The following is a 27,321-nucleotide window of genomic DNA, read 5'->3' on the forward strand; positions in this document are numbered from 1 at the left end:
ACTTCAACTTAATATCATCGAGGAGTGATGGAAGTGACATGGGAAATAATGAACAAATTCAGTTTATTTTACCATTTGTTGTATTTGTTGTACTGTCGTATTGTTATTTAGACATCCAGTTTATTCATTTTAACTATTCATTGTTGATATTATTTGTGTTGTAATAATAATCGAACTATTTATTGTTGGTTTTATTTGTGTGTGCTTGATCCTCATGTGAATAGATGCTTGTGAGATTTGTGTTTGTGCGGTCGCTGTAAAACGCAGCGTCCGGTGGAACATTGTTTTGCCGCACCTGAAAATAGAACATCTGGTGGAGCGCCGGGTTTTAGCGCATGCGTCAAAGCCTAATACATTGATGTAAACGCTTTTTAGCGCGCTATTATAGCGCTTATATTGGAGATGCTCTTAAGATGTACGTCAGACATTTTTTGTTGGTTTTTTTTTCGACATTTAAAATTATGTTCAAAAGTCATTTTATAAATCAGGAGCATATGCTCATGGACCCAAAACGCAGCATCCAAAAAAGCTATTATTTTATCTTTATTAAAATTTGGATGTATCTAGATGGTAATAGGATAATATTAGAGCAAGTATAATAAATCCTAGTTAGCTAGCTATAAGAATTAAAATAATATATTATTGTCTAGTTGGAGGAGAGATAGAAGGAGAGAAGAGGAGTGGACTCTCATGCAAGAGTCAACTCTAGCACGTGCTCGTAGGCACTTTGTGAGAGTGAATTGTTGCCTTGCATTGATAAAGTAGTACTCCGGTTTATATTAATGGACTCTACTTTATCTAGATTCGTATAAATCTAGTTAAGTTTTTGGACAAGATGCATATGTATCTAGACAAAGTTGAGTCATTTAATATGTACCTGGGGGAGTATAATTTTATAGCTTATTATTGTACATGTTAGCTCTAGATTGACTATAGACATTTGGCTTATGGCCAACAGTTGGCTCTACTATTGAACTTGCTCTTAAATCATCGGCACTTATTATCAATCGGAGGAAATAGACAAAAATAACTGTATAAATCACCCATAAAAGTGAATAGACATGAATGAGTTTCTCTTAAAATAATTTCCACTGATGCTTAGTGAGATCATCACGAAGCTTGATATGAGAAGTCTCAAGAAAAAAATTACGAAAATGTTTTATTTTTGCATTTCAATGCATTGATATAAGAAAAGAGTTCACATACTCCCTCTGTTCCAAAATATAAGGACACCATGCATTTTGAGGTAAAACTTTGACTAACAATTTGAACAATAAAATATGAGTTATATGTCACCAAAGTATACAATGAGATTCATATTTGAAAGATGTTTCCAACAATATATTTTTGGTGAATTTATTGGTTAAATTATTGGTCAAAGCTTTGACTCGCAATATGAAGTGGCCTTACATATAAAAACAGAGAAAGTATTTAACATCCCAACATACAACTTGACCCACTAGACCTAAGCAACGGCAGGGTTCAAGGCACGTATGTTGATAGTACCAGCGGAAGCCCGAGAAAAAATTGACGTGTTCCGGTTTTCACGAGGTTTCCTACATCTATCAACAATGTTATAAATAAAGTCTAGGCTCAAACCCCTCTCATCCTCGATAACTATGTTGTAGAGAATCACACAAGCCGCAAAGTTCTGTTCTCCTTTCGTTCTCTTCTTTCTTTTCTTTTTGCCTGAGTCAGATATCAAATAGCTTCGATTTCCATTATCCGTTGTATCAAAATCAATATCATAATCAAGTAGATAATGCGATGACTGCGGATATGTGTGAGAGACTGCATGTCTCGGAAACAATCAAGACCTCAAACAATAGCAAACCGAGCTTGGAATACACCAAAGGCTCTCTCAGTGTCCTTGGGGCAAGCTTCTTAACATCAAGCACCGAATTGAGATTGCATTTTTACCTTGATGATTTGAGATGGTCTTCACAAATGTTGAGCATAAAAAATAGATGTTGCTGCCTAGACAGTACCCCATGTCACATGCAGACCCTGCGTATGCAAGCCTTAGCATCACAACTTGCAACCCTAGAAAACAGATGAGGTCCTTGCTAAACACTGGTATCGGCTGAGAGAACCCGACAACCAAAAAATCAATGCCAAAGTCACAAGTCCTCACAGGCTAGTGCTTCAAGGATTATAGTTGGATCGCAGTGATGACATGTGTACTAGTTGTGTCATACCGTTGGGAAAAGTTTTATCTCCATGCGTGCAATCGATGCTCCCAATCAGGATGCTCCCAATCATGGTCGGTCATCCCCTTGCTTCATTCATTGCCATTAGAATTTTTGTGTCCTCCTCATTGGGAGCTCAGAGGTACACAACACCTAATGCTTGATCACAAGACCTAAGACCTTGGTCACGGTCTCCGCAAACTTTATCACACCCTCAAGGGTATTGTCTTCTCCAATAGGAAGATACTCATCAATGGTAAGGTATATGACCGTTCGCATTGTCGTTAATATTTTTTTGATATACACTCAATCCAATGAGGCTGGCAGCATTCCTCCTACGAGTGACATATCGGCGGTTGGCTTCGCAATTTTCGACAGTTCGTGCAAATAGATCCATTCACCTTATATAACGTATACGAAAAAATATGAAAGGGGTATGTGCGAACCTCGGCGTACTAATCCTTCATAAGAATTTCATGGACAATAGCTCACTTCTGAGAAATGCAAATACGACCTACTTTGAATCCCTTCTGCTTTCTCTTGTTCTTCTCCTCAGTTTCCTTCACGACGATCATCAAAATGATGTCCTCTCTCATCGTCATCAAACAACTGGTTGTTTCAATCGACTGATGAAGATGAGTCCTCAAACAGAAACTCTAAGCTAGGATAAACTCATGGACATGGATGAACTCATCTACAAAATTTTCATTTCCTAAGTCACAAACAATATTATTTTTAGTTCCTCTATCTAAAATAAGAGAAAATCGAACAAAAATTTACCTTCGGATAATTTCAGAAAGCACCTCACAGACATAGAGGGCTTCACCGATCAAACCAGGAATGGAGGGCTTAATCGGCCAAATCGAGGGGGGCAACATCGAGCAAGTCAGCTAATCCCAACCACAAATCAACCAAGGTGGCACCACCTACCTTTTTTGCGAGGAAAGATCAGATATATTAAAGCACGGTCCTTACAGGAAGATCTAGAAAACAGCAAAATTACAAGATGCTCCAGCTAGATCTCGAGGACATTCACGATGAACAGGACATTCCGCCAGCGCACCGCCGCTACTCCTCCCATGATGCCTTGGATCATACGGAGTCCCTCTGCGGACGGGAAGTCGAAGATCTTCGACTCCAAAGAGCCTCCACCCTGCATCGCCATCGTCATCGTCGTGCTTCGCAACATCTTCACCTTCGAAAGCTTCATACACCCAGCACCACCGCTCCACGGTCACCGACGAGGGAAGGGAACGCGGCACAACTCCAGGGAGCTGCGAGCGTGAGGAAGGTGGCATATCCATGGCGGAGCTCCACCGAGCCGCGCCGCCGAAGAGGACGACCTCCACCTCAAAACACCACCCTTACTGCGCGCCTATTCAACGCCTCTAGAGGGATGCCTACTCAAGCCTACACTGTACACACAACGACATCCGGGGTTCCCCCACTCTCCCGCCACCGGAGTGGCTGGCGGAGGGAGGCGGAACCAGCGAATCGCCGCCGACGAGGTGGTTTGACCGGGCGGATTCACAAATCTCCTCTCTGCTAACTATAGCGGGAGAGAGGAGACTCCAAGGTAGTATGTGGCACAACCTACCTTGATGGAGCGGATTCACACAGGTTCCAAGGTGGGCGCTTAGAGGGCTCGCTGGGGAGGATCGGAGGCTGCGCGAGTTCCGCGAGATGTGGGAATGGTGCAGCCGGAGGCGATGGACCTTCTCTGCGGCGCCGTGACAACTCGAACCTAGGATGAGAGGCGGTGGGGGCGGGAAGACCTTGTCATGAAATTTCTGTCACACCAAGATTTCAAGCTTTGTGGATTGCTACAAAAATGGGTCCTGTACTGGGTATATAGGGTACGCAGGCATCAATTTAAGGGAAGCGCTAAAATTATATATGGTTCCGCACGATTTGCAGGATCAAAAATGCACTTTTTTATCAATATGGCAAATAGCGGTTATTTTGCGGTTTTCTCGATTTGCAAGATATGTTGGAGCATTTACAGCGGGCCTCTGTTCGTCCGGGGCGCTCCCAAAATATTGTCTAATTTGGGACGTCCAGACACTTGTCTGGATCTATGGGGGCGGATGCCTCATGATACTTCTAAACGGGTATCTCACTTTGTTAACTAAAAACAGGGCAAATTTGAACATAGGCTAAACTTGATTAAACTTCACTAAGTAGAGGATAACAAACTTTAAACAGCCACTAAAATTAACCTAAACCATAATTAAATCAGATACCTTATCTGAGTCGGAGTCGAGGATGATGGTGCCAGTGCTGGCGCTGGTGCATGACTCGCGAATGGCCGTTGTCAAGCCTGGCAACTCTGCCTCTGGTTCATCCAAATTACGGAGGAGTGCTTGTGGCGCACGTTGGCGCCAACAGCAGGGGCACCGGCATGCGATTGAGGTGCCAATGGTTGGCAGCTGGTAGTCATGCGACACTTCACGTTGGGCGAAGTTGTGCACCCACACACCTATGCGACCGTTAGTTGTGCCCTCTGTCCGGGGGTGCAAGTGGCGATGTGTGGAGGTTAGAGCCGGCGGAGGTACAACATCGCCCAAACATGGGGGCATGTGGCACAAGGATTAGGGTTTGGGAGACGAGATGACGATGGCACGAGGGTTGGGCTTTGGGAGACGAGATGGTGACGGTGGAGAGTGGCACTGTGGCCACATGCGCTTGGCTAAATAAAGGTGGTGCCGGTTTTGCAGTAGGTGGGGTTGACGCATTAAAGAAAGATGACTGGCCACTATAGTCGCTGACATGCAGATCTAGCCACTAACAAAGGGCCTGCATCTGACATGGCCAGCATATTCACTGAATTTTTTTCCCAGTGTGGTGGGGAAGGTGGTGAAGAGGTATATGGACAAAACAAGCCAACAAAATGAGTGATCGGGAGGTCTGCTGGAAGACGTTTTATGTCTGAAACCCAATGGTGCCGATGAGGGACGCCAATTGGAGATGCTCAGAATTTGACTCTAGCCACCCAATTAGCTGTACCAAAGACAATTTTGCAACAGACAATAAACTATAGGTTTTTTTTTAGTTGCTTTCGTCATGACAACGCAAAAAAGAAACAGCTGCATTCTGAAAGAGAAAAAAGAACTGAAGAACGAGTTGGATTTGAATGACACAAAAGAACATTTCCATGGCCATAAGAAGTTTGGCCTGCATTTTTTGTTTTGTTTTGCTCCTACAGAAGTCAAGGGGCGGTGCCAAAAGAGAATTAGAAATTCCAATATCAAACAAATTTGGCATTGCCTTATTGTCGTAACCGAGGTACTGATCCCCAGTACCCCATAATGCACACTGAAGGTTGTTGTTTCGGAAATGCTGCTGCTATCACATTAGTTCATTGGAGAAAACATTAGCATACCTTGAGAAGTTGAGATGCTATCACGTGCCCCTTGGCCATTTTGGTTTCTTCAAAACACGAATTTCTCAGGATTTTTACAGGCATCAATGCTGGCTTTCATAAGTTACAACTTCTACATAATTCTCTTCCGCCAGGCAGCGCATGACTAGAAGCCGCTTGTTGCTTAGGTCGCGTCCTGATTTAATCCAACAATCCTAAAAAAAGCTAAGATGTCCAAAACATTACACCAGATGTCCGGGGTGGGCATTGGGTCAGCAGAACTCCATGCCCACATTTCTTTGAATAGCATTACATACAAATGATACAAATCGAGTTTGAGCTGAACTTGTTCAGATTACGACTTGCTGCATCTGTGATTTGATGTGATGGAGGAGATGGGATACCTAAGAACCAAAAAACTGTCTTTGTTCCCTGATCGGCTTGAAAGGCAAGCAGGCCCAGTTACCTTTATAAGCTTATACCTTCAGGCTACAGCAGAACTTGAATTACTGGAGATGGCGGCCTCACAGTTTGCTTCACATGGCTAAAGCCGAGATGGACTATATGGAGAAGGACAGAGCCGCCTGTTGAAAATAGTCATGGTTAGCGAAGGCAACTTCATACGCGAAAAGATGATGGTCACCAGTGTTTAGAATAAAAAAGAAAGCTTCAAATGTGAAAAAAAAGGCAATGGTCACAAATGTGTAGAATAAAAAAGCAAACTTCATACAGGAAAAGATAATGGTCATCAGTGTGTGGAGCCGTAACTATCTCAATTTCTGTTAATTACTGAAAGTGTTCACACTTGAGCTTTATTTTCTATATTTTCTTTACAGAGTATATTTTGTGTCCTGTATGACCCACAATCATATATGCTTATGTCAGATCACTTGGTGCGAATTCAATTTATTCCACAAAATTTAGCAGTGAAGATAGAGTTTACAGTCTGTCAAAATTTATGCAAAGGAATGCAAGCTCCAGGGATCACTCGGATCATTGTACCGCAAAAAGACTGATGGTAGTTGTTAGATTTACTGCCAACTGAACCACTAGTTCTTTTTTATTTTTCTTCAAGACAAAGAGGATAATTTAGTACATGTAGTTAATCAAAAGTGTACCACCGAAACTAGAACTGAATAGTGCAATGTTTTATTGAAATTTAGACAAGCAAATCTACAAAATTAGCTTTCAGATCGAGGAAAAGAAATACCTCCATGACAGAATCCAACGACTGGTCATTCTTAGGGGTCTCCTGTGAACCGGAAGGTCTCATGTGTGCTTCTATCATATTGAGCTGCTCATAAACCTCCTTCAGCATTATGATTTGTTCCTTGCTTTTCTTAGGTTCATTTAGCTCAATCCTCTTTTCACTCTGAACACGCTTCAGCCTTGATCTGGTTCTCTCAATTCCAGCCCGTGGTGTAGAACTCCCCGTGCTTACACGGACATGTCTGTCGACGTTATTCATGGAGCCAACTTTTCGTGTTGCTGAAAGCTTGGAAAGAGCATGGGGCCCTTTATCTTTTTGAACAACCATTGGAGAAATTACAGATTCCTCTGTGTTGATGCCATCTTTAGTACATGTGGATTCTGCTGGCCCCTTGCTTAGTTCTGGATCTTTGAGTGTGCCCATATCACCTGTATGATGGGCTACAGTTTTTTCCATTTCGTTATTGGGACACGAAGGCCCGAGCGGATCAGGATGTAGCGTGTCTTCCGCATCTTTTCCAACATGTGCTGCTCTTGGAGTGCGTATATCAGTCTGATGACTCACCATTAAGAACGGGGAATAACGTGAAGCCTGTTCTGATGGATAAGAGTGTTCCAAAATACTGTTGCTTAGAATTTTTGGTTCTTTCGCATGCTTCTCGGTACTGTTCATATCTGTTGACGAGCTTTCTTTGGGCTCTACATCTTTCAGGTTGTTGCCATCGCTGGAAACTTGACCCGGTTCATTTTCACTAAAATTCTGGATGTAAACACCTAACCTGCTCCTGGCTGATCGAAGTGATCCATCGTTTTTGTTGATGTCCATTTCAGTAAGACGTTTATCCAACTGCAAAATTGGCAGAGAGAAATTCCTTTTGATGGTATGACAAAGATTCTCTACGTCGCTGCTTTCAAAGAAAGGTATATTTTTTGTTATAGTCTCGTCTGCAATATCGCAATCATCAATACCAACACCCAGTAACCTTTGTTTATACACCTGAAGTTGGTTCCTGAGATAATAGATCTCCAGTTCCTTCTGCTGCATGACTTCCTTCACAATCTCCAGAGCTTTGTCATTATGATTCATCCTTTCTTCGGCTATTCTTCTGTACTGCCATGCTTCCATCCTCTCCGACTCCTTTTCTTTCTGAAGTTTTCTAATCATTGACAAGGCTGCACCTGCAGCACTTGCTGAAGCTTCCCTTTCCTCTTCTAGCTCCATGAATAACTTCTTCATCATAATATACTGGGCGAATATTGCTCTTTGTAACTGAGAAGTCTCATTCTCTGCCATCTTGGTGAAAGGATCCATTCCTATTTATAGCTTAGTGTTTGCCTCAGAATAGTCTTAATTCATCTGTTTGACCTGCACGGTTTAGCAGAACTAATGTTTTATTTTCTGAAAGATGTAATTTATGCAATTCCGATTGGTTCGAATAGTTTATGCAATTTTTATAAGGACTTTACTCAATAAACATTCTTCACGACCAGGATTAAAATCAATTTTATTTTAAATCATAAGTCTCAGATTTCGCACAAAAAAAAACATAAGTCTCAGTTTTTTTCTAGTAATATAACAATGTGTTTTAGTGATCACCAAGTGAAACTTCAACAGGATGTAGAACATGGAATCTCCAGCAAATTCTGGCATGTCATAGCTAATAGATGCATGACTGATAGGCAATGGTAGTTTGGAGTGTTTGGTACTAACTTCAACCCAGAATTCCAGACTATGTATCAGCAAACATTTAATGATAAATCCCCACAAAACACTGATTTATCTTATCTGTCTCGCCAATGGTCTCAGAGAAATATTTTCGCAGAAAGATAGTTGAATTCTGTAAGTGCACTCAAGTGTCGTGAATTATGTAATCGCACTCAAGTGCATTTGATAATGCCACTAGATATGACATCTACCAATAGTATTTAGAACAAAATTGATATGCCAATGGTTAGAGACTCGATGTCATTTATAAGAAACCTTAAAAAAAATCTCTTTAAAATACTGGAAATAACAATCTGGGTAAAACTATACAACCATAAATTGGTTCTGTAGCAGTGAAGAGATGAGGATGTTAGCATGCTGCTATCATATGCAACAATAACACGTTGCAACTGAATCCTACAATTCGAAATTTGGAAGGAAAAACTTACCACTAGGATGATAATCTCCTGGCCTGCATTTTCTTCTCTTCAGAATCGTCGATCATTTAGCCTGGAGACATAAGCACAAACATAATGTGAGATACATGACAGAATCAAAATCTAGGTAAGACAAGATGAATAGTAAGAGACTGGAGAAACGGTGTCATTTGGTCCTTTCCATGAATCAAGAATGCCCAATTAAGTGATTTTGAAGAGGCAACAGAAGAGGACAGAGTACCCGTTGAAATTGTGATGCCAAAAACCATGTCCTTCAGGAAAACGTTGAAAACAAAGATTGTGGATGAAAGGGCTAAAATTTGAGGTAAATGTATTGAATGGATATTCAGCCAATACACAATGCAGGTTTAATAAATAGAAACGAGTTATTAGAACGTAAACGTCCAAGAAATACAGAAAATCGGAAAGCACGTACCGAACAGCTGAAATGAATGACCTGAAGAAAGATAAAGGGAATTACGAATGCAAGAATTCGTACTGACTGTGGATTGTGATACATTTTTGGCTGTCAACGACATCTACTGTTGCACAAGAGATCACATGTCTTTCATGTTTTGAGACATTTTCTGGTGGCAATTAACGCTAACTTCTGAGCTCAAAATGTGAGATAAGAGAATGGCTGGATTACTGGATGCAGAAAACGAACATTGAAAAACTAAGAACACATTGTATAGCATGAAGTTGTGGACAAACTCACCAAATTCGACCCCAATGAGGTCAAGATGCTCCTCTGGCCAAACTCCAATGGCTCCGCCATTCCTTCCTGCAGGTGACCAGCATAACGTCTAATAATAGGCGAACGATTGGAGGCCTCCTCTTAAGAGGGAGAAAGACGAGACGATGTGCTTTATTTTTGGGATGTGAGCTTGGAGGCTATCTGAGTTCTGAAAAGACATCATTCTTACTCCGTACTAGTCTATCTAGTACTATAATTTTTCTAATTATTTTAGCTGCCCAACATAAACTGCCATTTTAGAACTTCTAGTCCTTCGTCACCGTTCCTTAAAGCTGCCTTATTAGTCAAGCAGACCTAGCGATATAGAAGTTCACATTCTATCACGAGAAAGGCAAAGTACTGATTCTTCCTCACATCTGCAGTCATGCGGATACCCACAAAACATGTAACTCTGCATGATGCAATAGTTCCAATTTCTGTCTTTTATCTTCACATATTAAGCACTTAAAAACATTTTAATTTTTTTCGACAGATCTGAAAGAATATCACTTCGCATGCCTCTTGAATATGTGGAAATTGCTGCGCACGTATTGGAGTGTAAACTTTACAGTGGTAAGTGGTAACAGTACCTGAAAGAGCACAGGAGGCATGAATAAGAAGAAACAGAACATGGTCTATGTAAATAGGTCAAATTAAACGCCAAAAAACTTAAGTACATATGCTTCCTTAATTACAGCTTCACTCATGATATGAAGTACACGGATCTAGTAAATAGTCGGGCAGCTTTCACTGACATAAATTAACATATATATATGCTGGAAGCAGCACAATTATACAAGTACTTCTTAGTCGATAGGAACTTCAACTTCCATCTTAAGATCAGAATTGCCAAGGACCTGAAAAATGAAAACAAGTTTAGGGAGTTAAGAAGGCCATCTTTCCAGCTTAAAATCCAGTAATGTGAAGGTGCATTATTAACTTTGATGGTGTATGGTTTGAAATGAGTACAATAGAATTCCAATGCAATAATGAAAACAACAGTACTTGTTTATGTCAAAATCATAATAGTCACAGGTTTATGAGTATAATATCTTAGAATATAATAACCTGGGGAGGGAAGTATGTTCCTCTTCCACAGTAGCCTTTTCATCTCTCAGCTGTTTAATTAGTTGGTTGATTTACTACACTGACCTGTGAAGTAGTACTGTCCATATTTGACGAAAGGGTAATGGGAATGTTTCATGCACATGTGGTCACTAATGAATTATCATAGCTTCAACTAAAATCTGGTTAAAAATAGACATATTAATGGTGTGCGGCATACTGGCATAACAAAAGCATTTCGCTGCCAATTTCTTTTTCTATTATTAGAAAAAAAAAACAGCTAAGTTTCATCCAACCAATATACACAGTATACTGACTAAGGTGGCCGAGCTCATAAGTCCAGTCACAGAACAATGGGATCAACAGCTGGTTGTGGATATGTTTTCAGCAGCGGAAGCACGTATGATACTTGACATGCCTCTTCGGGGCGGAGCGGTGGATTTCATAGCCTGGCATTTTGATCCCCATGGCCTTCATTAGGTCAAGAATGCCTACAAATTGTTTACTGAACTTGAGATTGAGATGCAGAGAACCGGAACTGATGCTGGCTCTAGTCTGCAGAGACCAGAGGTCCTTGGAGGAGGAGGAAAGCAGAAACGGTGGCATATCTGGAAGCTCAAGTTCACAAATAAAGTCAAATATTTTTGGTGGAGATGTGCCCACAAGTCCCTCGCCATCAGAGACAATCTAATCAGGAGAGGTGTTACTATAGAGAACACAAATTGCATCTGCAATTGTGCTCATGAGGAGGGTTGTCACCTATTTGTGAAGTGTAAAGAAGTGAAACTGCTTTGGCGATCACTGGCATATGAAAATCTGAGACACAATCTGGAGACTAGTAATACTGAAGCAGCAATGAATGTTGTCTGGAGTTTGCCAGAAACACAAAAGATCCAAACCATTACCATGTGGTGGCTATGGTGGCAGGAATGAAGCAGGATACGAGGGGGGGGGGGGGGGATTCCAACGCAGATACATAATCTAGCACATCGGGTTAAGTGCACTGCAGCTGAATTTTAGTCCTGTTTTGCAAAGGATACAGACCAGTCAACATTAAATGAGGGGAGCTTGGAGGCCACCGCCAGAAGACACTATAAAGATAAATACCTATTGAGCTTTTGTGGAGGGACAAGCCTTAGCGTGGTCGGCTGACAGACAGGTTGTTGCAGCTCGAGCTGGCAGCTCAGCCACCATCCATGACGCTTTCTCAGCTGATCTCAGGGCAATGGAGGAAGCCTTTAATCTTGCAGCAGAGCTAGGCATGATCACAGTTGTTTTTGAAACTGATGCTCAAGTGTTAGCTATGGCGCTGAACAGCAGGAAGCCTGGCTTCTCAAGGGAGACGGTGATCGTTGAGGACCTCAAGGTTCAGAGCAGAACATGGTTTTCTTCATGTTCAATCCTATATACCAAGCGAGTTACTGATAGAGCTGCTGATGAACTAGCCCAACATGGTCTTAAATGTGATGTAAACTCCACGTTGTTGTGGGAGTATGAGGTGCCAGAGTGCTGTAATGGGTGATTCTGCCCAGATTGTTGCGTAATAAAGCTATATGCTTTCTCTCCAAAAAGAAAACACCTGCGACCGTGTTGATTTGTATAAAGTACGAACTATCATTTAAATCATTATATGCCATCATAAAGTCAAGAGAGCCTAGTGCAGAAAATATTAAAGCTAGAATGACTGCTTGTCAACAAAGAGGACGGCGGCATAGATAAGATTTCAATTTTAGACCAACCTTCCCTACCTCTGGTAGGATCCTTTTAGCTCTGTTGTACCTACTTAGGCCTGTAAGCTTTTTGTTAGTTTAATGAATGTGCTGCAGGTTCCCTTACCGCATTACGTCAAATTCAAAGTATGTTTATCAAACAACATATCTTCTTTGAAACAAAAAATATTTTTCTTACCCTGGTAGAATAATGTGCATGCTGGTAATACTCTGGTGCAGACCATATTCTCATACATTAAGGTTCCAGACAGATTCAATTCAGTACAAAAAAGGTAGATCGGAGCTTACCTTCACAAAGTCTGGCAGAGTGAAATTCGAATCTTTTGTATAGCCAGCTTCTTCTAAAACATGAGTCAAGACTTTCTGATATTCCATACCAAATATTATCGTCAGTGCAGTAGAAAATTAATGTGGTAAATAAAATTACAGTCTATTCTGAAACATGAACTACCTATTGTACTGGCCAGTAGAAGCATAGATAGCTGGACATATTGTTCATAGCTATGACAGGTCGAATCACTCTATTTAATGACTATGGGACATGACATCATGGCTTCATACAGGATGGACATGTATGAAGCATCAAATGTATAAAAACATATGGTGATTTCAAATGGGAATTTTTTTTTTTGCATGTTTATATTTTATACTAAACTGCAGCTTGAGAAAAATGTTGGGACAGAGCCCTAGCTAAAAGCTAATATTTTTTAGAAGTGCTCTGTGACAAAGTTAATAGTAGCTTTAAAATTTACTGGAATTAACTCCTCCCAGGTAGATTCAAAATTAACAACCACCAATCTAACAGTCAAGCATGACTACATTTATAATCATGGCACAGATATGTAATTCAGCACAGAAATTAGAATTGATGCTGGACCACCAGCAGGCAGCAACATATGTGGTATCCCTTTGAGCAGTATTCCAGTTGCAACAACACGAGCATTCATTTAGCAAATGTACTTACAACTGTACGGCACTACAACCTCTACTGACATGAATGAACATTTAGAAGGAATGTCTTGGAAAAATCACTAGATGGAAACAAACAGGGGCCACTTTAAAGAGAATGAGTGATCTCTAGGAGGAACTAGACATCAATTTTAATTCAGATAGGGCCGAAGTTCGAACCCAGCCGGCTAGCCCACCATCATTGGTGCTAGCCAGTAAGCCCTGGGTGACTTCTTGGGGTCGCTATAATTCATCAGACAGCACAATGTTAACAGTTGAAGGCTCTACATTTATTTGATGATATGATCCATAAAATGTCTATCATGTGACATAAAACAAGAAGGCATCAGAATTCCTGAACATATTATACCTGCCTCTGTTGCTCCGTCATAAAAGAACCCGTCAGATCTCGCAATATGTTCAAGATGTCATCAAACGCAACCTTCCCATTGCAGTCAGTGTCGTAGACCTTGAAAATAACTATATAGGAAACAAAATTACGAGATCTGAATAGCAAAGAGACTTGAAAACTAACGGAGATTCCAAAAAGAAACAAGCACCCACATTCAATCTTTTGCTGCAGGCTCGTATGGGGACTGAACGCCGATAAGAATGCAACATACTCCTTGAAGTTTAGTCCATCCAACATCCTCAGGAGCCTCTGTCAGATACATCGCAAATTGCATCAATCACACAGCATTCTCAGTTTTATCAAACCACTAAACATCCTCAACGGTACTGTTCAGTTCACACCTTCTCCTTATATCACACTACTCATTTCTCTACTTCTCTTAGCCAAATCTCTTGATTTAACAAAACATGTTATATGAAGTTATGAACACAGATAGCAAACACTCCTATGAATGAAAGGAAAAAAACGTGAGAACTGAATTGTGATGTGGCTAACCTGGGAAAGGGGGTTGACGGCGAACTCGGGGACGGTCATAAACTCATCGGCGGAGACGAAGCCGCCGCCGTTGCGGTCGAGCTGGCAGAAGCGGTGGTACAGCGACACGATCTCCTGCTGCGAGACTAGCGGCCACCATCGCGAAGTAGCAGATCGGGCCAGGGAGCAACCGCATCAGCACCGACGGGTAGGGAACAAGATGGTTAATCAGCAGCGAACTCACATGCGTGGCTGCAGTGGTCCTGGACCTCCTCGATGTCGTACTGGGTGAGCATGGATGAGGTGCTCCCCATCTCGGCCGGGTCGCGGAGGAGGAGTTCGCCAGGAAAATGCAGCGGCGGTGCACGGGAGAGGGCGGCGGCGGTGGCGGTGGCGGTGGCGCTAGGGCTGCTGGGCTAGCTCAATTATTTTGGGGACAAGACAGGAATCGCGAACAGATCTGCATCGGCAGCAGGCTGACTAGCGCTAATCAGGGCCGTCCGGTATTGGTATGTGAATATTTCATCATTCCTCATTTCACCGGATTGGTATTTTTGCAATGCTAACAACGCTCGACTGATTAACAGAAGTGCGCAATATAGATAGGAAGCGCCGACATCTCTCCAAAAAAAACCCTAGCCGCGGCCTCCTCCATCGAAACTTGATCTATAGCACAGTATATTAATAAAAGTAGGCTTTTCAATATATTTTCTTTGTTTTATAATTTTTCTCGTGGTTTTATTTCAAATACACGACAAGAATTATGGACTAGATGAAGTATCAGATTAGGAATTTGGTCAACTGTGTCATTGGAGACGGCAACAACTTTATAATCGCAATCTCGTGTCCACTTAATTAGTGTTTCCGACCCACATATTTAATATGTCCATTGTAAGAGTGTCTTTGCCCACCAACTTGGCTCGATTGGAGACCAACACAAACCTACAAAGATATTTTGAAACCTATCTCCCCAAAAGACTAACCTAATAGGAGGGGACACCATCACCCTCACACAGGGACGGAGCCACAAATGGAAGACGGGGCTGAAAGCATAAGCATCAAAATCATAGTTTTTTTTGTCTCACAACACAGTAAAATTTAATAGGTCTGCATGCTTTTCTGAAATATGAAGTTACATATCTATCAATTTAAACTCGGCTTTACGGCACGAAGATCAAATGTCTCAATAATTTCATCAACACTAAACTTTTCTGCTATAAAAAAACCGAGCCGCCGGATTATTACGAAGTAGTAGTGATTCTCTCCCTTTCGTCTAACACATTTATTCTGACCAACTCTTTGCTGCCATAAATGTGCCTTGCTCGGACCAGGACTGGAGGCCGAGAAAGAAAAAGGACGCAAACTTGCCCCAAGGGATTTGAGAGAAGCGTTGCCAGTGCGGCGATCTTGTCAAGGTGGAGGAGGCGGAAGATATCTCTGCTAAGTTTGGCTTGAAGTTTTTCATGTGTGCCAACTATAATTACAATGCACCGGCAAGCACGGCATACCTTAGGCCTCCGGTATGTTGTAAGAAAGGGGAATAGACATATTATTTGGTATTTTGTTTGTTTGAACTAACGTTCTTATTTGTGGTGTAGTCTACTCTGCCAGTCTGTATCTGGTACCATTGATGCGACACGGAGCAGCCTGAGTAGGAGGCCAAAGAGATTGATGATAGGAACCCGGTGCGTGGGATGAGTTCAACGAGGACGAGGAGGGGGCAGAGGAGGTTGCTGCAAAGGCGAAAGCAGCGAGAGAGAGATGGGTGAAGAACCATCACGAGGAGCAACGAGAGTGGCTTGATGACAGGGGAAGAGAATGACTGAGGATAAGGAACATGTGTGAAAGGAGCTCCGTGAGGCGGACAGAATGCGGAAGAGCAAAAGAGCTGCCCAGACGAAGGTAACGGAAGAACATGATGATAAGACTAGAAAATGGTCGGAATCATTGGATCGGGGCCTCTTCCTCGTTCTCATGTTTGTCTGAATTATCAGATTCATTCGACCAATTAGTATCGAGATCATCCTCCAATCCATATTGGTCTTCATCTTCCATCATGTGATGCATGTACTCTTGCTACTACCAGCATTACCTCCTCCTGCGCGACTACTCTGCCCTGATTGAAAATTGTTGCCTCCAACATTAGATGTTTCACTGTTCTGGTCTGGATGGAACTCACCATCGCCTTCGTGGTAAGTGACTGACAAGGTATCGACTTGTCAATGCCTACAGATTGTAGACTAGGGTTTTTGTAGGAAGTAGAGGGCAAGTAGATCTCGAGGGTTCAGCCGGAAAAGTACTCGACTGCTAGAAAACTAGGGTTGTGTTGACAATGAAATCGATCCCCTCTTTCTCCCTCGACTCCCCCTTATATGGGAGGCGGAGCCGAGGGTTTCGTGATGTACAAGTTACAAAGTCCGGGAGACACTTTGAGTTCGCCCCGTAATAATTACAAGTCATTATTCCTAGTACAGCTCTATCTTTCCAAACTATCTCTTCATTGGGCTTCCGAGCTTCATAAACTTTGGGTCGTGGGTCTTCAGTAAACCCCGGGTACCATCTTTGGCAGGCCCATTGGGGATGCCTATGTCAGTAGCCCCCGAAATTTTGCTTGAATCGAAGAATCAGGAAAAATCTCCATCATTACAATTAACACCTGATTTCTTCGAGTTTATCAAATGACTTTCATAAATCAAACATATATTGTACAGGGATAACGGTAATTGGGGCTGGTTCATCTGACGGATCAGCTACCAGTTAACTGCTCTCGTGACAATCCCGCAAATACCTACTTCAAGATCAAGTCCCTGGACATGATCTCGATATACTGGTGTAGTTTCGACATGTGCCGCTTAAGGTCTTACCATATGCCGAACTCCAATCGCGTTTTATCGGGTACCTAACGCGTCCGTTAGGATTTTTCTTCGCATCTGTTGATACGGGAAAATGTAACAGAGCGCATTCGGATGCGATGCCACGCCGCGCAGGACGGATCCTGGGGTCTTACCTTCGCAAAGTATTGCGGCATTCAGAGATTAAATCGCGACTGAGACGCTCTGAGAATATATTGTCGAGTGCCTTTTTCGGCTGCTGGAATAGCACATTTATTCGAGTCATATGAACGACATATATTTTTATCTTGCCCTCCCGATGGGAGTATATGAAGAGTTATATCATAACTCGAAATATGCTTGTCATGACATCCTCAATTTCATCGGGTACGCGAACAACGTTCCCCATGGGAATAGCCCCCGAGGCTACACCCAAGTGCTTGTACTTGGTTGTAGGCTCACCTTTTTAGTATCTCTGTCGCTATATTGTCAACTTTTTCCAGCGTATCCATCTTTATCGGGTGCGCGACCAGCGCTCCCGATGGGAGTAGCCCCCGAGGCTACTGTCGAGTATTTATACTTGGCTGTAGGCTCAACCTTTCTCCTCCTTTGGAACGACCCTGTATTCTTCTCTTTTTTTTACCTTCCTCTTATCAGAAGTACAAGTACTACTGATAAAAGTAGCCCCCGAGCATTTAAACAAACACTTGTATTTGATCAAAGGCTCTCCGGAATTACTCTCTTTATATTGTCGACATATTCCTTGTCACTATTTTTCAAAGTAAGCCAACCGATGTTTTTGCATATGGTGACATCAGTGCTGACGATGGCCACGACCAATGTATTGGAAAGGCGCGGGGGTTGTCCTGTCGCTGACATGTGGGCCCAAAACTCTGCAGTACTTGACACGTTACGCAAGTGGGGGACACACGTCCTCCACTTTCCCTGGCACGCGCGCTGTAGCGCCTGTCTAGTTACATCATAGTAAAAAAGACTATTTTACCCATGGAGACACGTGTAAAGCCCTGGATACATTTCTCCTGCATCCAACGGTGCGGCGATTCGGTGGCCCGCTATAAATACCCTTCTTCTTCCTTCCTAATCTCTTTTGATGCGCCGTGCTGGCGTGTAGTTGACGTGGGAGTTAGAAATCTTTGTGGTGTAATTTCTTCAGGTCCCCGGCAACGGCGCCAGAAAACAGTCTTGATGGCGCGTGATGCACACGTCCGTTGGGAACCCACTTGCCGCTTGCAAAAGCGCGTAGAGGATCTTGATCACGATCGCTTCCGGCGCCACGAACGGGCAGCACCTCCGTACTTGGTCACACGTTCGGTTGTTGATGAAGACGACGTCCACCTCCCCGTTCCAGCGGGCAGCGGAAGTAGTAGCTCCTCTTGAATCCGACAGCACGATGGCGTGGTGTCGGTGGTGGTGGAGAAATCCGGCGGAGCTTCGCTTAAGCGTGCGGGATGTGGTGGAGGAGAGAGACCGCTAGGGTTTGGGGAGAGAGGGGGGTTGGGCGCCGGCCCTCTAAGGGGTGCGGCCAAGGCTGAGCCAAAGAGTGGCTGCCCCCTCCCTCTCCTCCTCATTATATAGGTGGAAGCCCCAAGAGTTCTAGTCCAAGTCTTCGAATAAGACCCCAACACTAAAACCTCCCATATGTGGGAAACCTACTCAAGGAGGGAGTCCCACTCAAGGTGGGACTCCCACCTTTCCTTGAGGTGGGGTGGCCGGCCACCTCTAGGTGGAGCCCACCCGGGACTCCTCCTTTAGGGTTTGGCTGGTCAAGCTTGTGGAGTCCTTCCGGGACTCCACTTTCCATAGTGCGTTTCTTCCGGACTTTTCTAGAACCTTCTAGAACCTGCCATAAATGCACCGGATCATTTCCAAACTTGGAATATGACTTCCTATATATGAATCTTATTCTCCGGACCATTCCGGAAATCCTCGTGATGTCCGGGATCTCATCCGGGACTCCGAACAAATATTCGAACTCCATTCCATATTCAAGTTCTACCATTTCAACATCCAACTTTAAGTGTGTCACCCTACGGTTCGTGAACTATGCGGACATGGTTGAGTACTCACTCCGACCAATAACCAATAGCGGGATCTGGAGATCCATAATGGCTCCCGCATATTCAACGATGACTTTAGTGATCGAATGAACCATTCACATACAATACCAATTCCCTTTGTCACGCGATATTTTACTTGTCCGAGGTTTGATCTTCGGTATCACTCTATACCTTGTTCAACCTCGTCTCCCGACAAGTACTCTTTACTCGTACCGTGGTATGTGGTCTCTTATGAACTCATTCATATGCTTGCAAGACATTAGACGACATTCCACCGAGAGGGCCCGGAGTATATCTATCCGTCATCGGGATGGACAAATCCCACTGTTGATCCATATGCCTCAACTCATACTTTCCAGATACTTAATCCCACCTTTATAGCCACCCATTTACGCAGTGGTGTTTGGTGTAATCAAAGTACCTTTCCGGTATAAGTGATCCATTTACTTTCATAAAGAACTGAAACAAAAATCCACTACACTCAAGTCTTGTTAAAACTTATCCTAGCATGTACAGACATGGCCTCGGGACAACGGAAACCGAAAGGTTGAACACGAGTCATATGGATGATATGATCAACATGTTGATGTTCACCATTGAAGCTACATCATCTCACGTGATGATCGGTTTTGGTGTAGTGGATTTGGATCGAGTACCACTTAACAACTATGAGGGATGTTGTATTAAGTGGGAGTTCATTAGTAATTAGATTAAAACATGAACTAATTATCATAAACATAGTCCGAGTAGTATTTTGAATTAATTTTGTAGTATTGGCATCCGTTTTTCTACTATGCGCTAGTCTTGTTATTGAGATAGAAATACTGTTAAAATCTGACAAGAAACTTTACGGATTGGTACCGTATTGTTAAAGAATCAAGAATTGATTAAGTCCTATTGCAAACTTTTAGTAAACCTCACATTTTTGATTCAAAGAGCTAAGGTTTCAATTAGTACCTAAAGTTATCTTGTCTCCGTCAAACTTAAAGTTCAAATTTGTTTGAAAAGTAAGGAGCTGAAAATTTAGTTTTCATAAATAATCAAGGTATGAGATATATGTGATATCTAAGACCTTATTACAAGATGATAGAATATAAATTTGGTGAGACTACATAAACTCATAAGTTTTATGGGAATGTATGAAGGTTGAAGACGCCAGGCGTCACAATCCTCCAACTATTGGGGCACTAACGATATTCGCATATCCATGAAGTGACCATCTTTAAATATGCACCGTTATTAAGACTCGTCGTTTCGAAGCATCACGTGATGATCGGGTGTGATAGATTCTACGAGTGCATACAACGGGTGCAAGCTAGATTTGCACATGCAAATACCAAGGTTTAAACTTTATGAGCCTAGCATGTATAGACATGGTCTCAAAAAGTTGTCATGAATTGATGGATAAAATTATGAGTGAAATTGTTCATCATATTACATAGTTACTAATAAATGAAATCTAGAACACTTGTCATATGATGATCAACTTCAAAGTAAGAACCTCAAGGTTATTGGTATTTGACCAACAAACCTAGAAGTTATTGATGTTGAAGTGTTTTTCCGAATAATGAGGAAAGCTAAAAGAGAAACTGCAAAAGATATTCTGGCAAAAAGAAAAGAAAAGACTAGAAGGTCTAGCTCAGGTGTATATAAATGATATACATGTTATGGTTGTATTCCTAGTTAAGTCACACTATGAAATTCTTGGGTATTAGTACTATCTTGGTTGGTATGAAGTGTCATACAAAACAACGCAATACAAGAATACAATGGCCTAAGTGATCGACAAGGAATATGATAGGAATGCACGTCTGGAACAAAGTAAAGTGTTATTATGTTCGTCGTTGGCATTCTATCTAGCCCTTAGAATTTATAATAAAGAACTTAATAATTGTTATTTTGCTCTGGTCAAATGAAAACAATGAGTTGTTCAAATTATGACATTACTCCATGTACGATGGATAAGTTATTATAAATCTTGATGGTGAAACACACATACATAACACTGACGCTAAAATGTCATAAGGCAAATGATTTGAATTCCACTTATTTGTGGAACCGCCATTTAGGTCATGTTAGAAAGAAACGCATGAAGGAACTCCATGTAAATGGATTTTTTGGAGTCATTTGATTTTTTGAATCATTTGGCGCTTGCTAATCTTTTCTAAAGAGAATGATTAAAATACCGTTCATAGGCCAAGAGTTGAACGGGCAACTAACTTAGTGGAAAAATACATGATGATGTATATGGTTCACTGGGCATAGTTGTGTGCGGGAGATTCTTATACTTCATGAAAACTTTCAACAATGAATTGAGTATATATGTGGATATATTCAATAAGGAAGAAGTTTGAAACATTTGAATGAATTCAATTAAATTTCAGCATGAAGTGGAAATCATCGTAATAGAAAAGTCAAATATCTATGATTGGATCATGGTGAAAATATTTGAATTACGAGTTTTAGCGAACATCTAAGAGAGTCATCAAATTGTTCTACAACTCACATTTCTTGGAGTATCACAATGATGATATAGTATCCGAGAGATGTATCCAAACCTTGTTGGATTAATGATGAGATAAAATATTATGATGCCATTATATTTTTGTGGATTATGCTTTAGTGACTACCGCTTTTACACTAAATAGAGCATCATCATGATCCGTTGAAATGACACCATACGAGTTATGGCATGGGTATAAATCCTAATAGTCCTTTCTTTAAATTTTGGTCTAAGAGTTTACAAACCAAAATTGGATGAATGTCTTTGTTGGTTATCCCAGAGATTTAATTGGGAATTCTTCCCACAAGACAAAGACAGAAGTGTTTGTCAATGTTTCTTATTTCCGAGAAATTGTTTCTAGTGAAGTATTTGAGTGGGAGGACAATATATTTTGATAAGGTTTATGAACCTGAGCATAATGATCGAGTAGCGCAAAGCATCGGAATTGGTTTCAGAAGCGGCCACGACAATCATGGCTCCCATGACTACAAAATGTTTTAGCCATGGAGATCGAAGTGCATATTGAACCTTGTAGGTATGGTTTACTTTGTGATCAAATAAATGATTTGTGGACAAAGGATTGATTTTGAACAATGATAAACCAACTACAAAACAAAGAAGTTATGATGGGCCCTGACTCCGTTAAAATGGCCATGCGCCATGAAATCCAAGATAGATGAATACTTTATGAAAGTAAATGGATCTATGAAATTGATAGACTTGGATGAAATATCCTTGAAGAAAGCTTGACTTATCGAAAAATTGTTTACGACAAAGTTCAAAGAGTTGAATACGATAAGATTAGATCTTCCGTAGCAATGCTTATAGTCTATGTGGATTATTCTAGTAATCACTACATATTTCTTTTATGAGATATGCTAGTAGGATGGCAAAATACACTACTTAACGTAAGTATGTATACAAGATACAACCAAGAGTTTTGCTGGTCCGTGGAATACTAGATAGGTATACAAACTTCAATTGGATGAAGTAAGTATCACGGAGTTGGAATCTTCACCAGATGAAATAGTCAAAGAGTTTTTGATTTCATCAGAGACGATGAAGAGGCTTGCATTTGCAAGAAATTAAGTGGGAGCGCTAAGACGCATTTATAATACTTTATGTAGGTGACATATAGTTGGTTATAAATGATGTAAATATATACTTGATTAAAAGGTTTCATTGAGAATTAACTTCAATGAAAGGATATGGACTGAAACAAATTTAGTGTCAAGATCTATGAAGATAGATTGAAACACATAAATAAGTTTAAGTGAAAGTACATATGATGGATATTGAAGTAGTTCAATATAGAAATATTAAGAAAATGTTCTTGTCATGTGAAGGTTTAACAAGACTTGAGTGTATCTGACACTCAATGAGTAAAAACACATGAGTGATTATAGATCACGAATAATATGTACACAATCAGATATCATGTGCTATAAAGTGTTATGAGCATATACCAGAATGATTCATATGATGATCATTGAACGAAAGTAAGAATATCCTTGAGTACTTTAGAAGAACTAAGGATATATATTTTTTTTTATGAGGAAATGACAAACAAATCGCTGTAAGGTGTTACACCGATATTTGTTTTGTCACATATAAAATATAATTTCAATCTCAAATTAGACTAAGTGTTGTTTAAAAGGTAGCACAATGAGCTAGAAGTTGTCTATGCTAGATTTAGAAGAGTTCTAAATATTGTGATGGATTCTACAAAAGAAGGCAGAGTATGTCATTATTTTGACAATGACAAAGTATGTTAAGTCAAGAGGTTCTTTGAGAACTTGGTGTAGTTCCGACAGAGTCAGAACTTTGAAGCTATATTGTGTGTGACAATATTAGTGACATATTTCAGACAGCGGAATTAAGGTTCCACCAGAAGATCAAACATATTTAATGCCAACTCATTTGGAAATGAGTGATGCGTTGAGACGCAAATGAATTACAAAATACATACATTTCTGAGCATGTCAGATTCGATGACTAAAAACCTCTCCCGTGAGCAATACATGATAAAGCACCAGAAGGCCAAGGTGTTATATCTTTACAAATGTAAACTAGATTGTTGACTCTAGTGCAAGTGGGAGACTGAAGGAGATATGCCCTAGAGGCAATAATAAAGTGGTTATTATTTATATCTTTATATTTATGATAAATGTTTATATATCATGCTATAATTGTATTAACCGAAACATTAGTACATGTGTGATATGTAGACAACAAAGAAGTCCCTAGTAGGCCTCTTAAACTAGCTTGTTGATTAATGGATGATTAGTTTCATAATCATGAACATTGGATGTTATTAATAACAAGGTTATATCATTATATGAATGATGTAATGGACACACCCAATTAAGCGTAGCATAAGATCTCGTCATTAAGTCATTTGCTATAAGCTTTCGATACATAGTTACCTAGTCCTTATGACCATGAGATCATGTAAATCACTTATACCGGAAAGGTACTTTGATTACATCAAACGCCACTGCGTAAATGGGTGCTTATAAAGGTGGGATTAAGTATCCGGAAAGTATGAGTTGAGGCATATGGATCGACAAGTGGGATTTGTCCATCCCGATGACGGATAGATATACTCCGGGCCCTCTCGGTGGAATGTCGTCTAATGTCTTGCAAGCATATGAATGAGTTCATAAGAGACCACATACCACGGTACGAGTAAAGAGTACTTGTCGAGAGACGAGGTTGAACAAGGTATATAGTGATACCGAAGATCAAACCTCGGACAAGTAAAATATCGCGTGACAAAGGGAATTGGTATCGTATGTGAATGGTTCATTCGATCACTAAAGTCATCGTTGAATATGTGGGAGCCATTATGGATCTCCAGATCCCGCTATTGGTTATTGGTCAGAGTGAGTACTCAACCATGTCCGCATAGTTAACGAACCGTAGGGTGACACACTTAAAGTTGGATGTTGAAATGGTAGTACTTGAATATGGAATGGAGTTCGAATATTTGTTCGGAGTCCCGGATGAGATCCCGGACATCACGAGGAGTTCGGAATGGTCCGGAGAATAAGATTCATATATAGGATGTCATTTTATGTGAATTAAAATGATCCGGAAGGTTCTACGGAAGGTTCTAGAAGGTTCTAGAAAAGTCCGGAAGAAATAAGGATGGAAGGTGGAGTCCCAGAGGGACTCCACCCACCTTGGCCGGCCAACCTAAGGGAGGAGGAGTCCCAAGTGGACTCCCCACCATGGTGGCCGGCCACCCCACCAAGGAAAGGGGAGAGTCCCACTCCCCCTAGGTTTGGACACTTGGAAGGTTTTGTTGGGGTCTTATTCGGACTCTTTGACCTAAACCTTGGGGCCTCCACCTATATAAAGAGGGGGAGAGAGGGGCTGGCCGGCCACTCAAGCCACCACCATGGCCGCACCCCTCAAGGGTGCCCTAGCCGGCTCCCCTCTCCCCAAACCCTAGCGGTCTCTCTCCTCCACCATATCCCGCACGCTTAAGCGAAGCTCCATTATGTAGATCACGAATGAGTTTATAAGAGACCACATACCACGGTACGAGTAAAGAGTACTTGTCAGGAGACGAGGTTGAACAAGGTATAGAGCGATACCGAAGATCAAACCTCGGACAAGTAAAATATCGCGTGACAAAGGGAATTGGTATCGTATGTGAATGGTTCATTCGATCACTAAAGTCATCGTTGAATATGTGGGAGCCATTATGGATCTCCAGATCCCGCTATTGGTTATTGGTCAGAGAATATTCTTACTGTCGTCCAATGATCATCATATGAATCATTCTGGTATATGCTCATAACACTTTATAGTACATGACATCTGATTGTGTACATATTATTCGTGATCTAAAATCACTCATGTGTTTTTACTTATTGAGTGTCAGATACACTCAAGTCTTGTTAAAACTTAACATGACAAGAATATTTTCTTAATATTTCTATATTGAACTATTTCAATATCCATTCTATGTACTTTGACTTAAACTTATTTTGTGTTTCAATCTATCTTCATAGATCTTGACACTAAATATGTTTCAGTCCAAATCCTTTCATTGAAGTTAATTTCTCAATGAAACCTTTTAATCAAGTATATAATTACATTATTTATAACCAACTATATGTCATCTACATAAAGTATTATAAATATGTCTCAGCGCTCCCACTTAATTTCTTGCAAATGCAAGCCTCTTCATCGTCTCGATGAAATCAAAAACTCTTTGACTATTTCATCCGGTGAAGATTCCAACTCCGTGATACTCACTTCATCCAATTGAAGTTTGTATACCTATCTAGTATTCCACGGACCAGCAAAACTCTTGGTTGTATCTTGTATACACCTTTACTACACACTTCGTTAAGTAATGTATTTTGCCATCCTACTAGCATATCTCATAAAAGAAATATGTAGCGATTACTAGAATAATCCTCATAGACTATAAGCATTGCTACGGAAGATCTAATCTTATCGTAGTCAACTCTTTGAACTTTGTCGTAAACAACTTTTCGACAAGTCGAGCTTCTTCAAGGATATTTCATCCAAGTCCATCAATTCTATAGATCCATTTACTTTCAAAAAGTATTTATCTATCTTGGATTTCATGGCGTATAGCCATTTTAACGGAGTCAGGGCCCATCATAACTTCTTTGTTTGTAGTTGGTTTATCATTGTTCAAAATCAATTCTTTGTCCACAAATCATTTATTTGATCACAAAGTAAACCATACCTACAAGGTTCAATATGTACTTCGATCTCCATGGCTAAAACACTTTGTAGTCATGGGAGCCATGATCGTTATGGCCGCTTCCGAAACCAATTTCGATGCTGCGCTACTCTGATCATTATGCTCAGGTTCATAAACCTTATCAAATTATATTGTCCTCCCACTCAAATACTTCACTAGAAACAATTTCTCGGAAATAAGAAACATTGACAAACACTTTTGTCTTTGTCTTGTGGGAAGAATTCCCAATTAAATCTCTGGGATAACCAACAAAGACATTCATCCGATTTTGGTTGTAAACTCTTAGACCAAAATTTAAAGAAAAGACTATTAGGGTTTATAACCATACCATAACTTGTATGGTGTCATTTCAACGGATCATGATGATGCTCTATTTAGTGTAAAAGCGGTAGTCACTAAAGCATAATCCACAAAAATATAATGGCGTCATAATATTTTATCTCATCATTAATCCAATAAGGTTTGGATACATATCTCGGATACTATATCATCATTATGATACTCCAAGAAATGTGAGTTGTAGAACAATTTCATAACTCTCTTAGATGTTCGCTAAAACTCGTAATTCAAATATTTCCACCATGATCCAATCATAGATATTTGATTTTTCTATTACGATGATTTCCACTTCATGCTGAAATTTATTTGAATCCTATTCAAATGTTTCAAACTTTTCCTTATTGAATATATCCACATATATACTCAATTCATTGTTTGAAAGTTTTCATGAAGTAGAAGAATCTTCCGCACACAACTATGCCCAGATGAACCACATATATCATTATGTATGTTTTCACTAAGTTAGTTGCCCGTTCAACTCTTCGACCTATGAACGGTATTTCAGTCATTACCTTTTAGAAAAGATTTTGCAAGTGCCAAACGATTCAACAAAT

The 27,321-nt window shown here is 40.8% G+C and overlaps 2 protein-coding genes across 2 annotated transcripts; both read right to left on the bottom strand.

Moving 5' to 3' along the window:
- Positions 1–6,039: 6,039 nt before the first annotated feature.
- On the bottom strand, positions 6,040–8,071 carry LOC124682478. The gene is made up of 2 exons (XM_047217151.1): positions 6,761–8,071; positions 6,040–6,134 (listed from the first exon to the last, which is right to left on the bottom strand). Exons 1-2 carry the CDS (start codon positions 8,069–8,071, stop codon positions 6,111–6,113), a joined length of 1,335 nt encoding a protein of 444 aa, XP_047073107.1. The 3' UTR covers positions 6,040–6,110.
- A 2,202-nt stretch (positions 8,072–10,273) lies between these two features.
- On the bottom strand, positions 10,274–14,645 carry LOC124682479 (calcineurin subunit B-like). Its single transcript, XM_047217153.1, has 6 exons — positions 14,511–14,645; positions 14,288–14,412; positions 13,945–14,041; positions 13,751–13,860; positions 12,721–12,795; positions 10,274–10,494 (listed from the first exon to the last, which is right to left on the bottom strand). The coding sequence occupies exons 1-6, from the start codon at positions 14,578–14,580 to the stop codon at positions 10,444–10,446; spliced, it is 528 nt and encodes a 175-aa protein (XP_047073109.1). The 5' UTR covers positions 14,581–14,645; the 3' UTR covers positions 10,274–10,443.
- Positions 14,646–27,321: the final 12,676 nt, after the last annotated feature.

This window comes from Lolium rigidum, chromosome 1 (genome assembly GCF_022539505.1).
Source record: "Lolium rigidum isolate FL_2022 chromosome 1, APGP_CSIRO_Lrig_0.1, whole genome shotgun sequence".
NCBI classification, from domain to species: domain Eukaryota; kingdom Viridiplantae; phylum Streptophyta; class Magnoliopsida; order Poales; family Poaceae; genus Lolium; species Lolium rigidum.

Bases quoted from the DNA above. Each gene is read 5' to 3' on its own strand.
- LOC124682478 (XM_047217151.1), bottom strand. From the start codon at position 8,071: ATGGATCCTTTCACCAAGATGGCAGAGAATGAGACTTCTCAGTTACAA. The intron at 6,135-6,760 runs GTATTTCTTTTC...TATTTTCAACAG, and splicing joins CGTTGGATTCTGTCATGGAG to GCGGCTCTGTCCTTCTCCAT.
- LOC124682479 (XM_047217153.1), bottom strand. From the start codon at position 14,580: ATGGGGAGCACCTCATCCATGCTCACCCAGTACGACATCGAGGAGGTC. The intron at 12,796-13,750 runs GTATAATATGTT...ATGGAATATCAG, and splicing joins TGACGGAGCAACAGAGGCAG to AAAGTCTTGACTCATGTTTT. The intron at 10,495-12,720 runs GTAAGCTCCGAT...TTCATTTTTCAG, and splicing joins CTCTGCCAGACTTTGTGAAG to GTCCTTGGCAATTCTGATCT.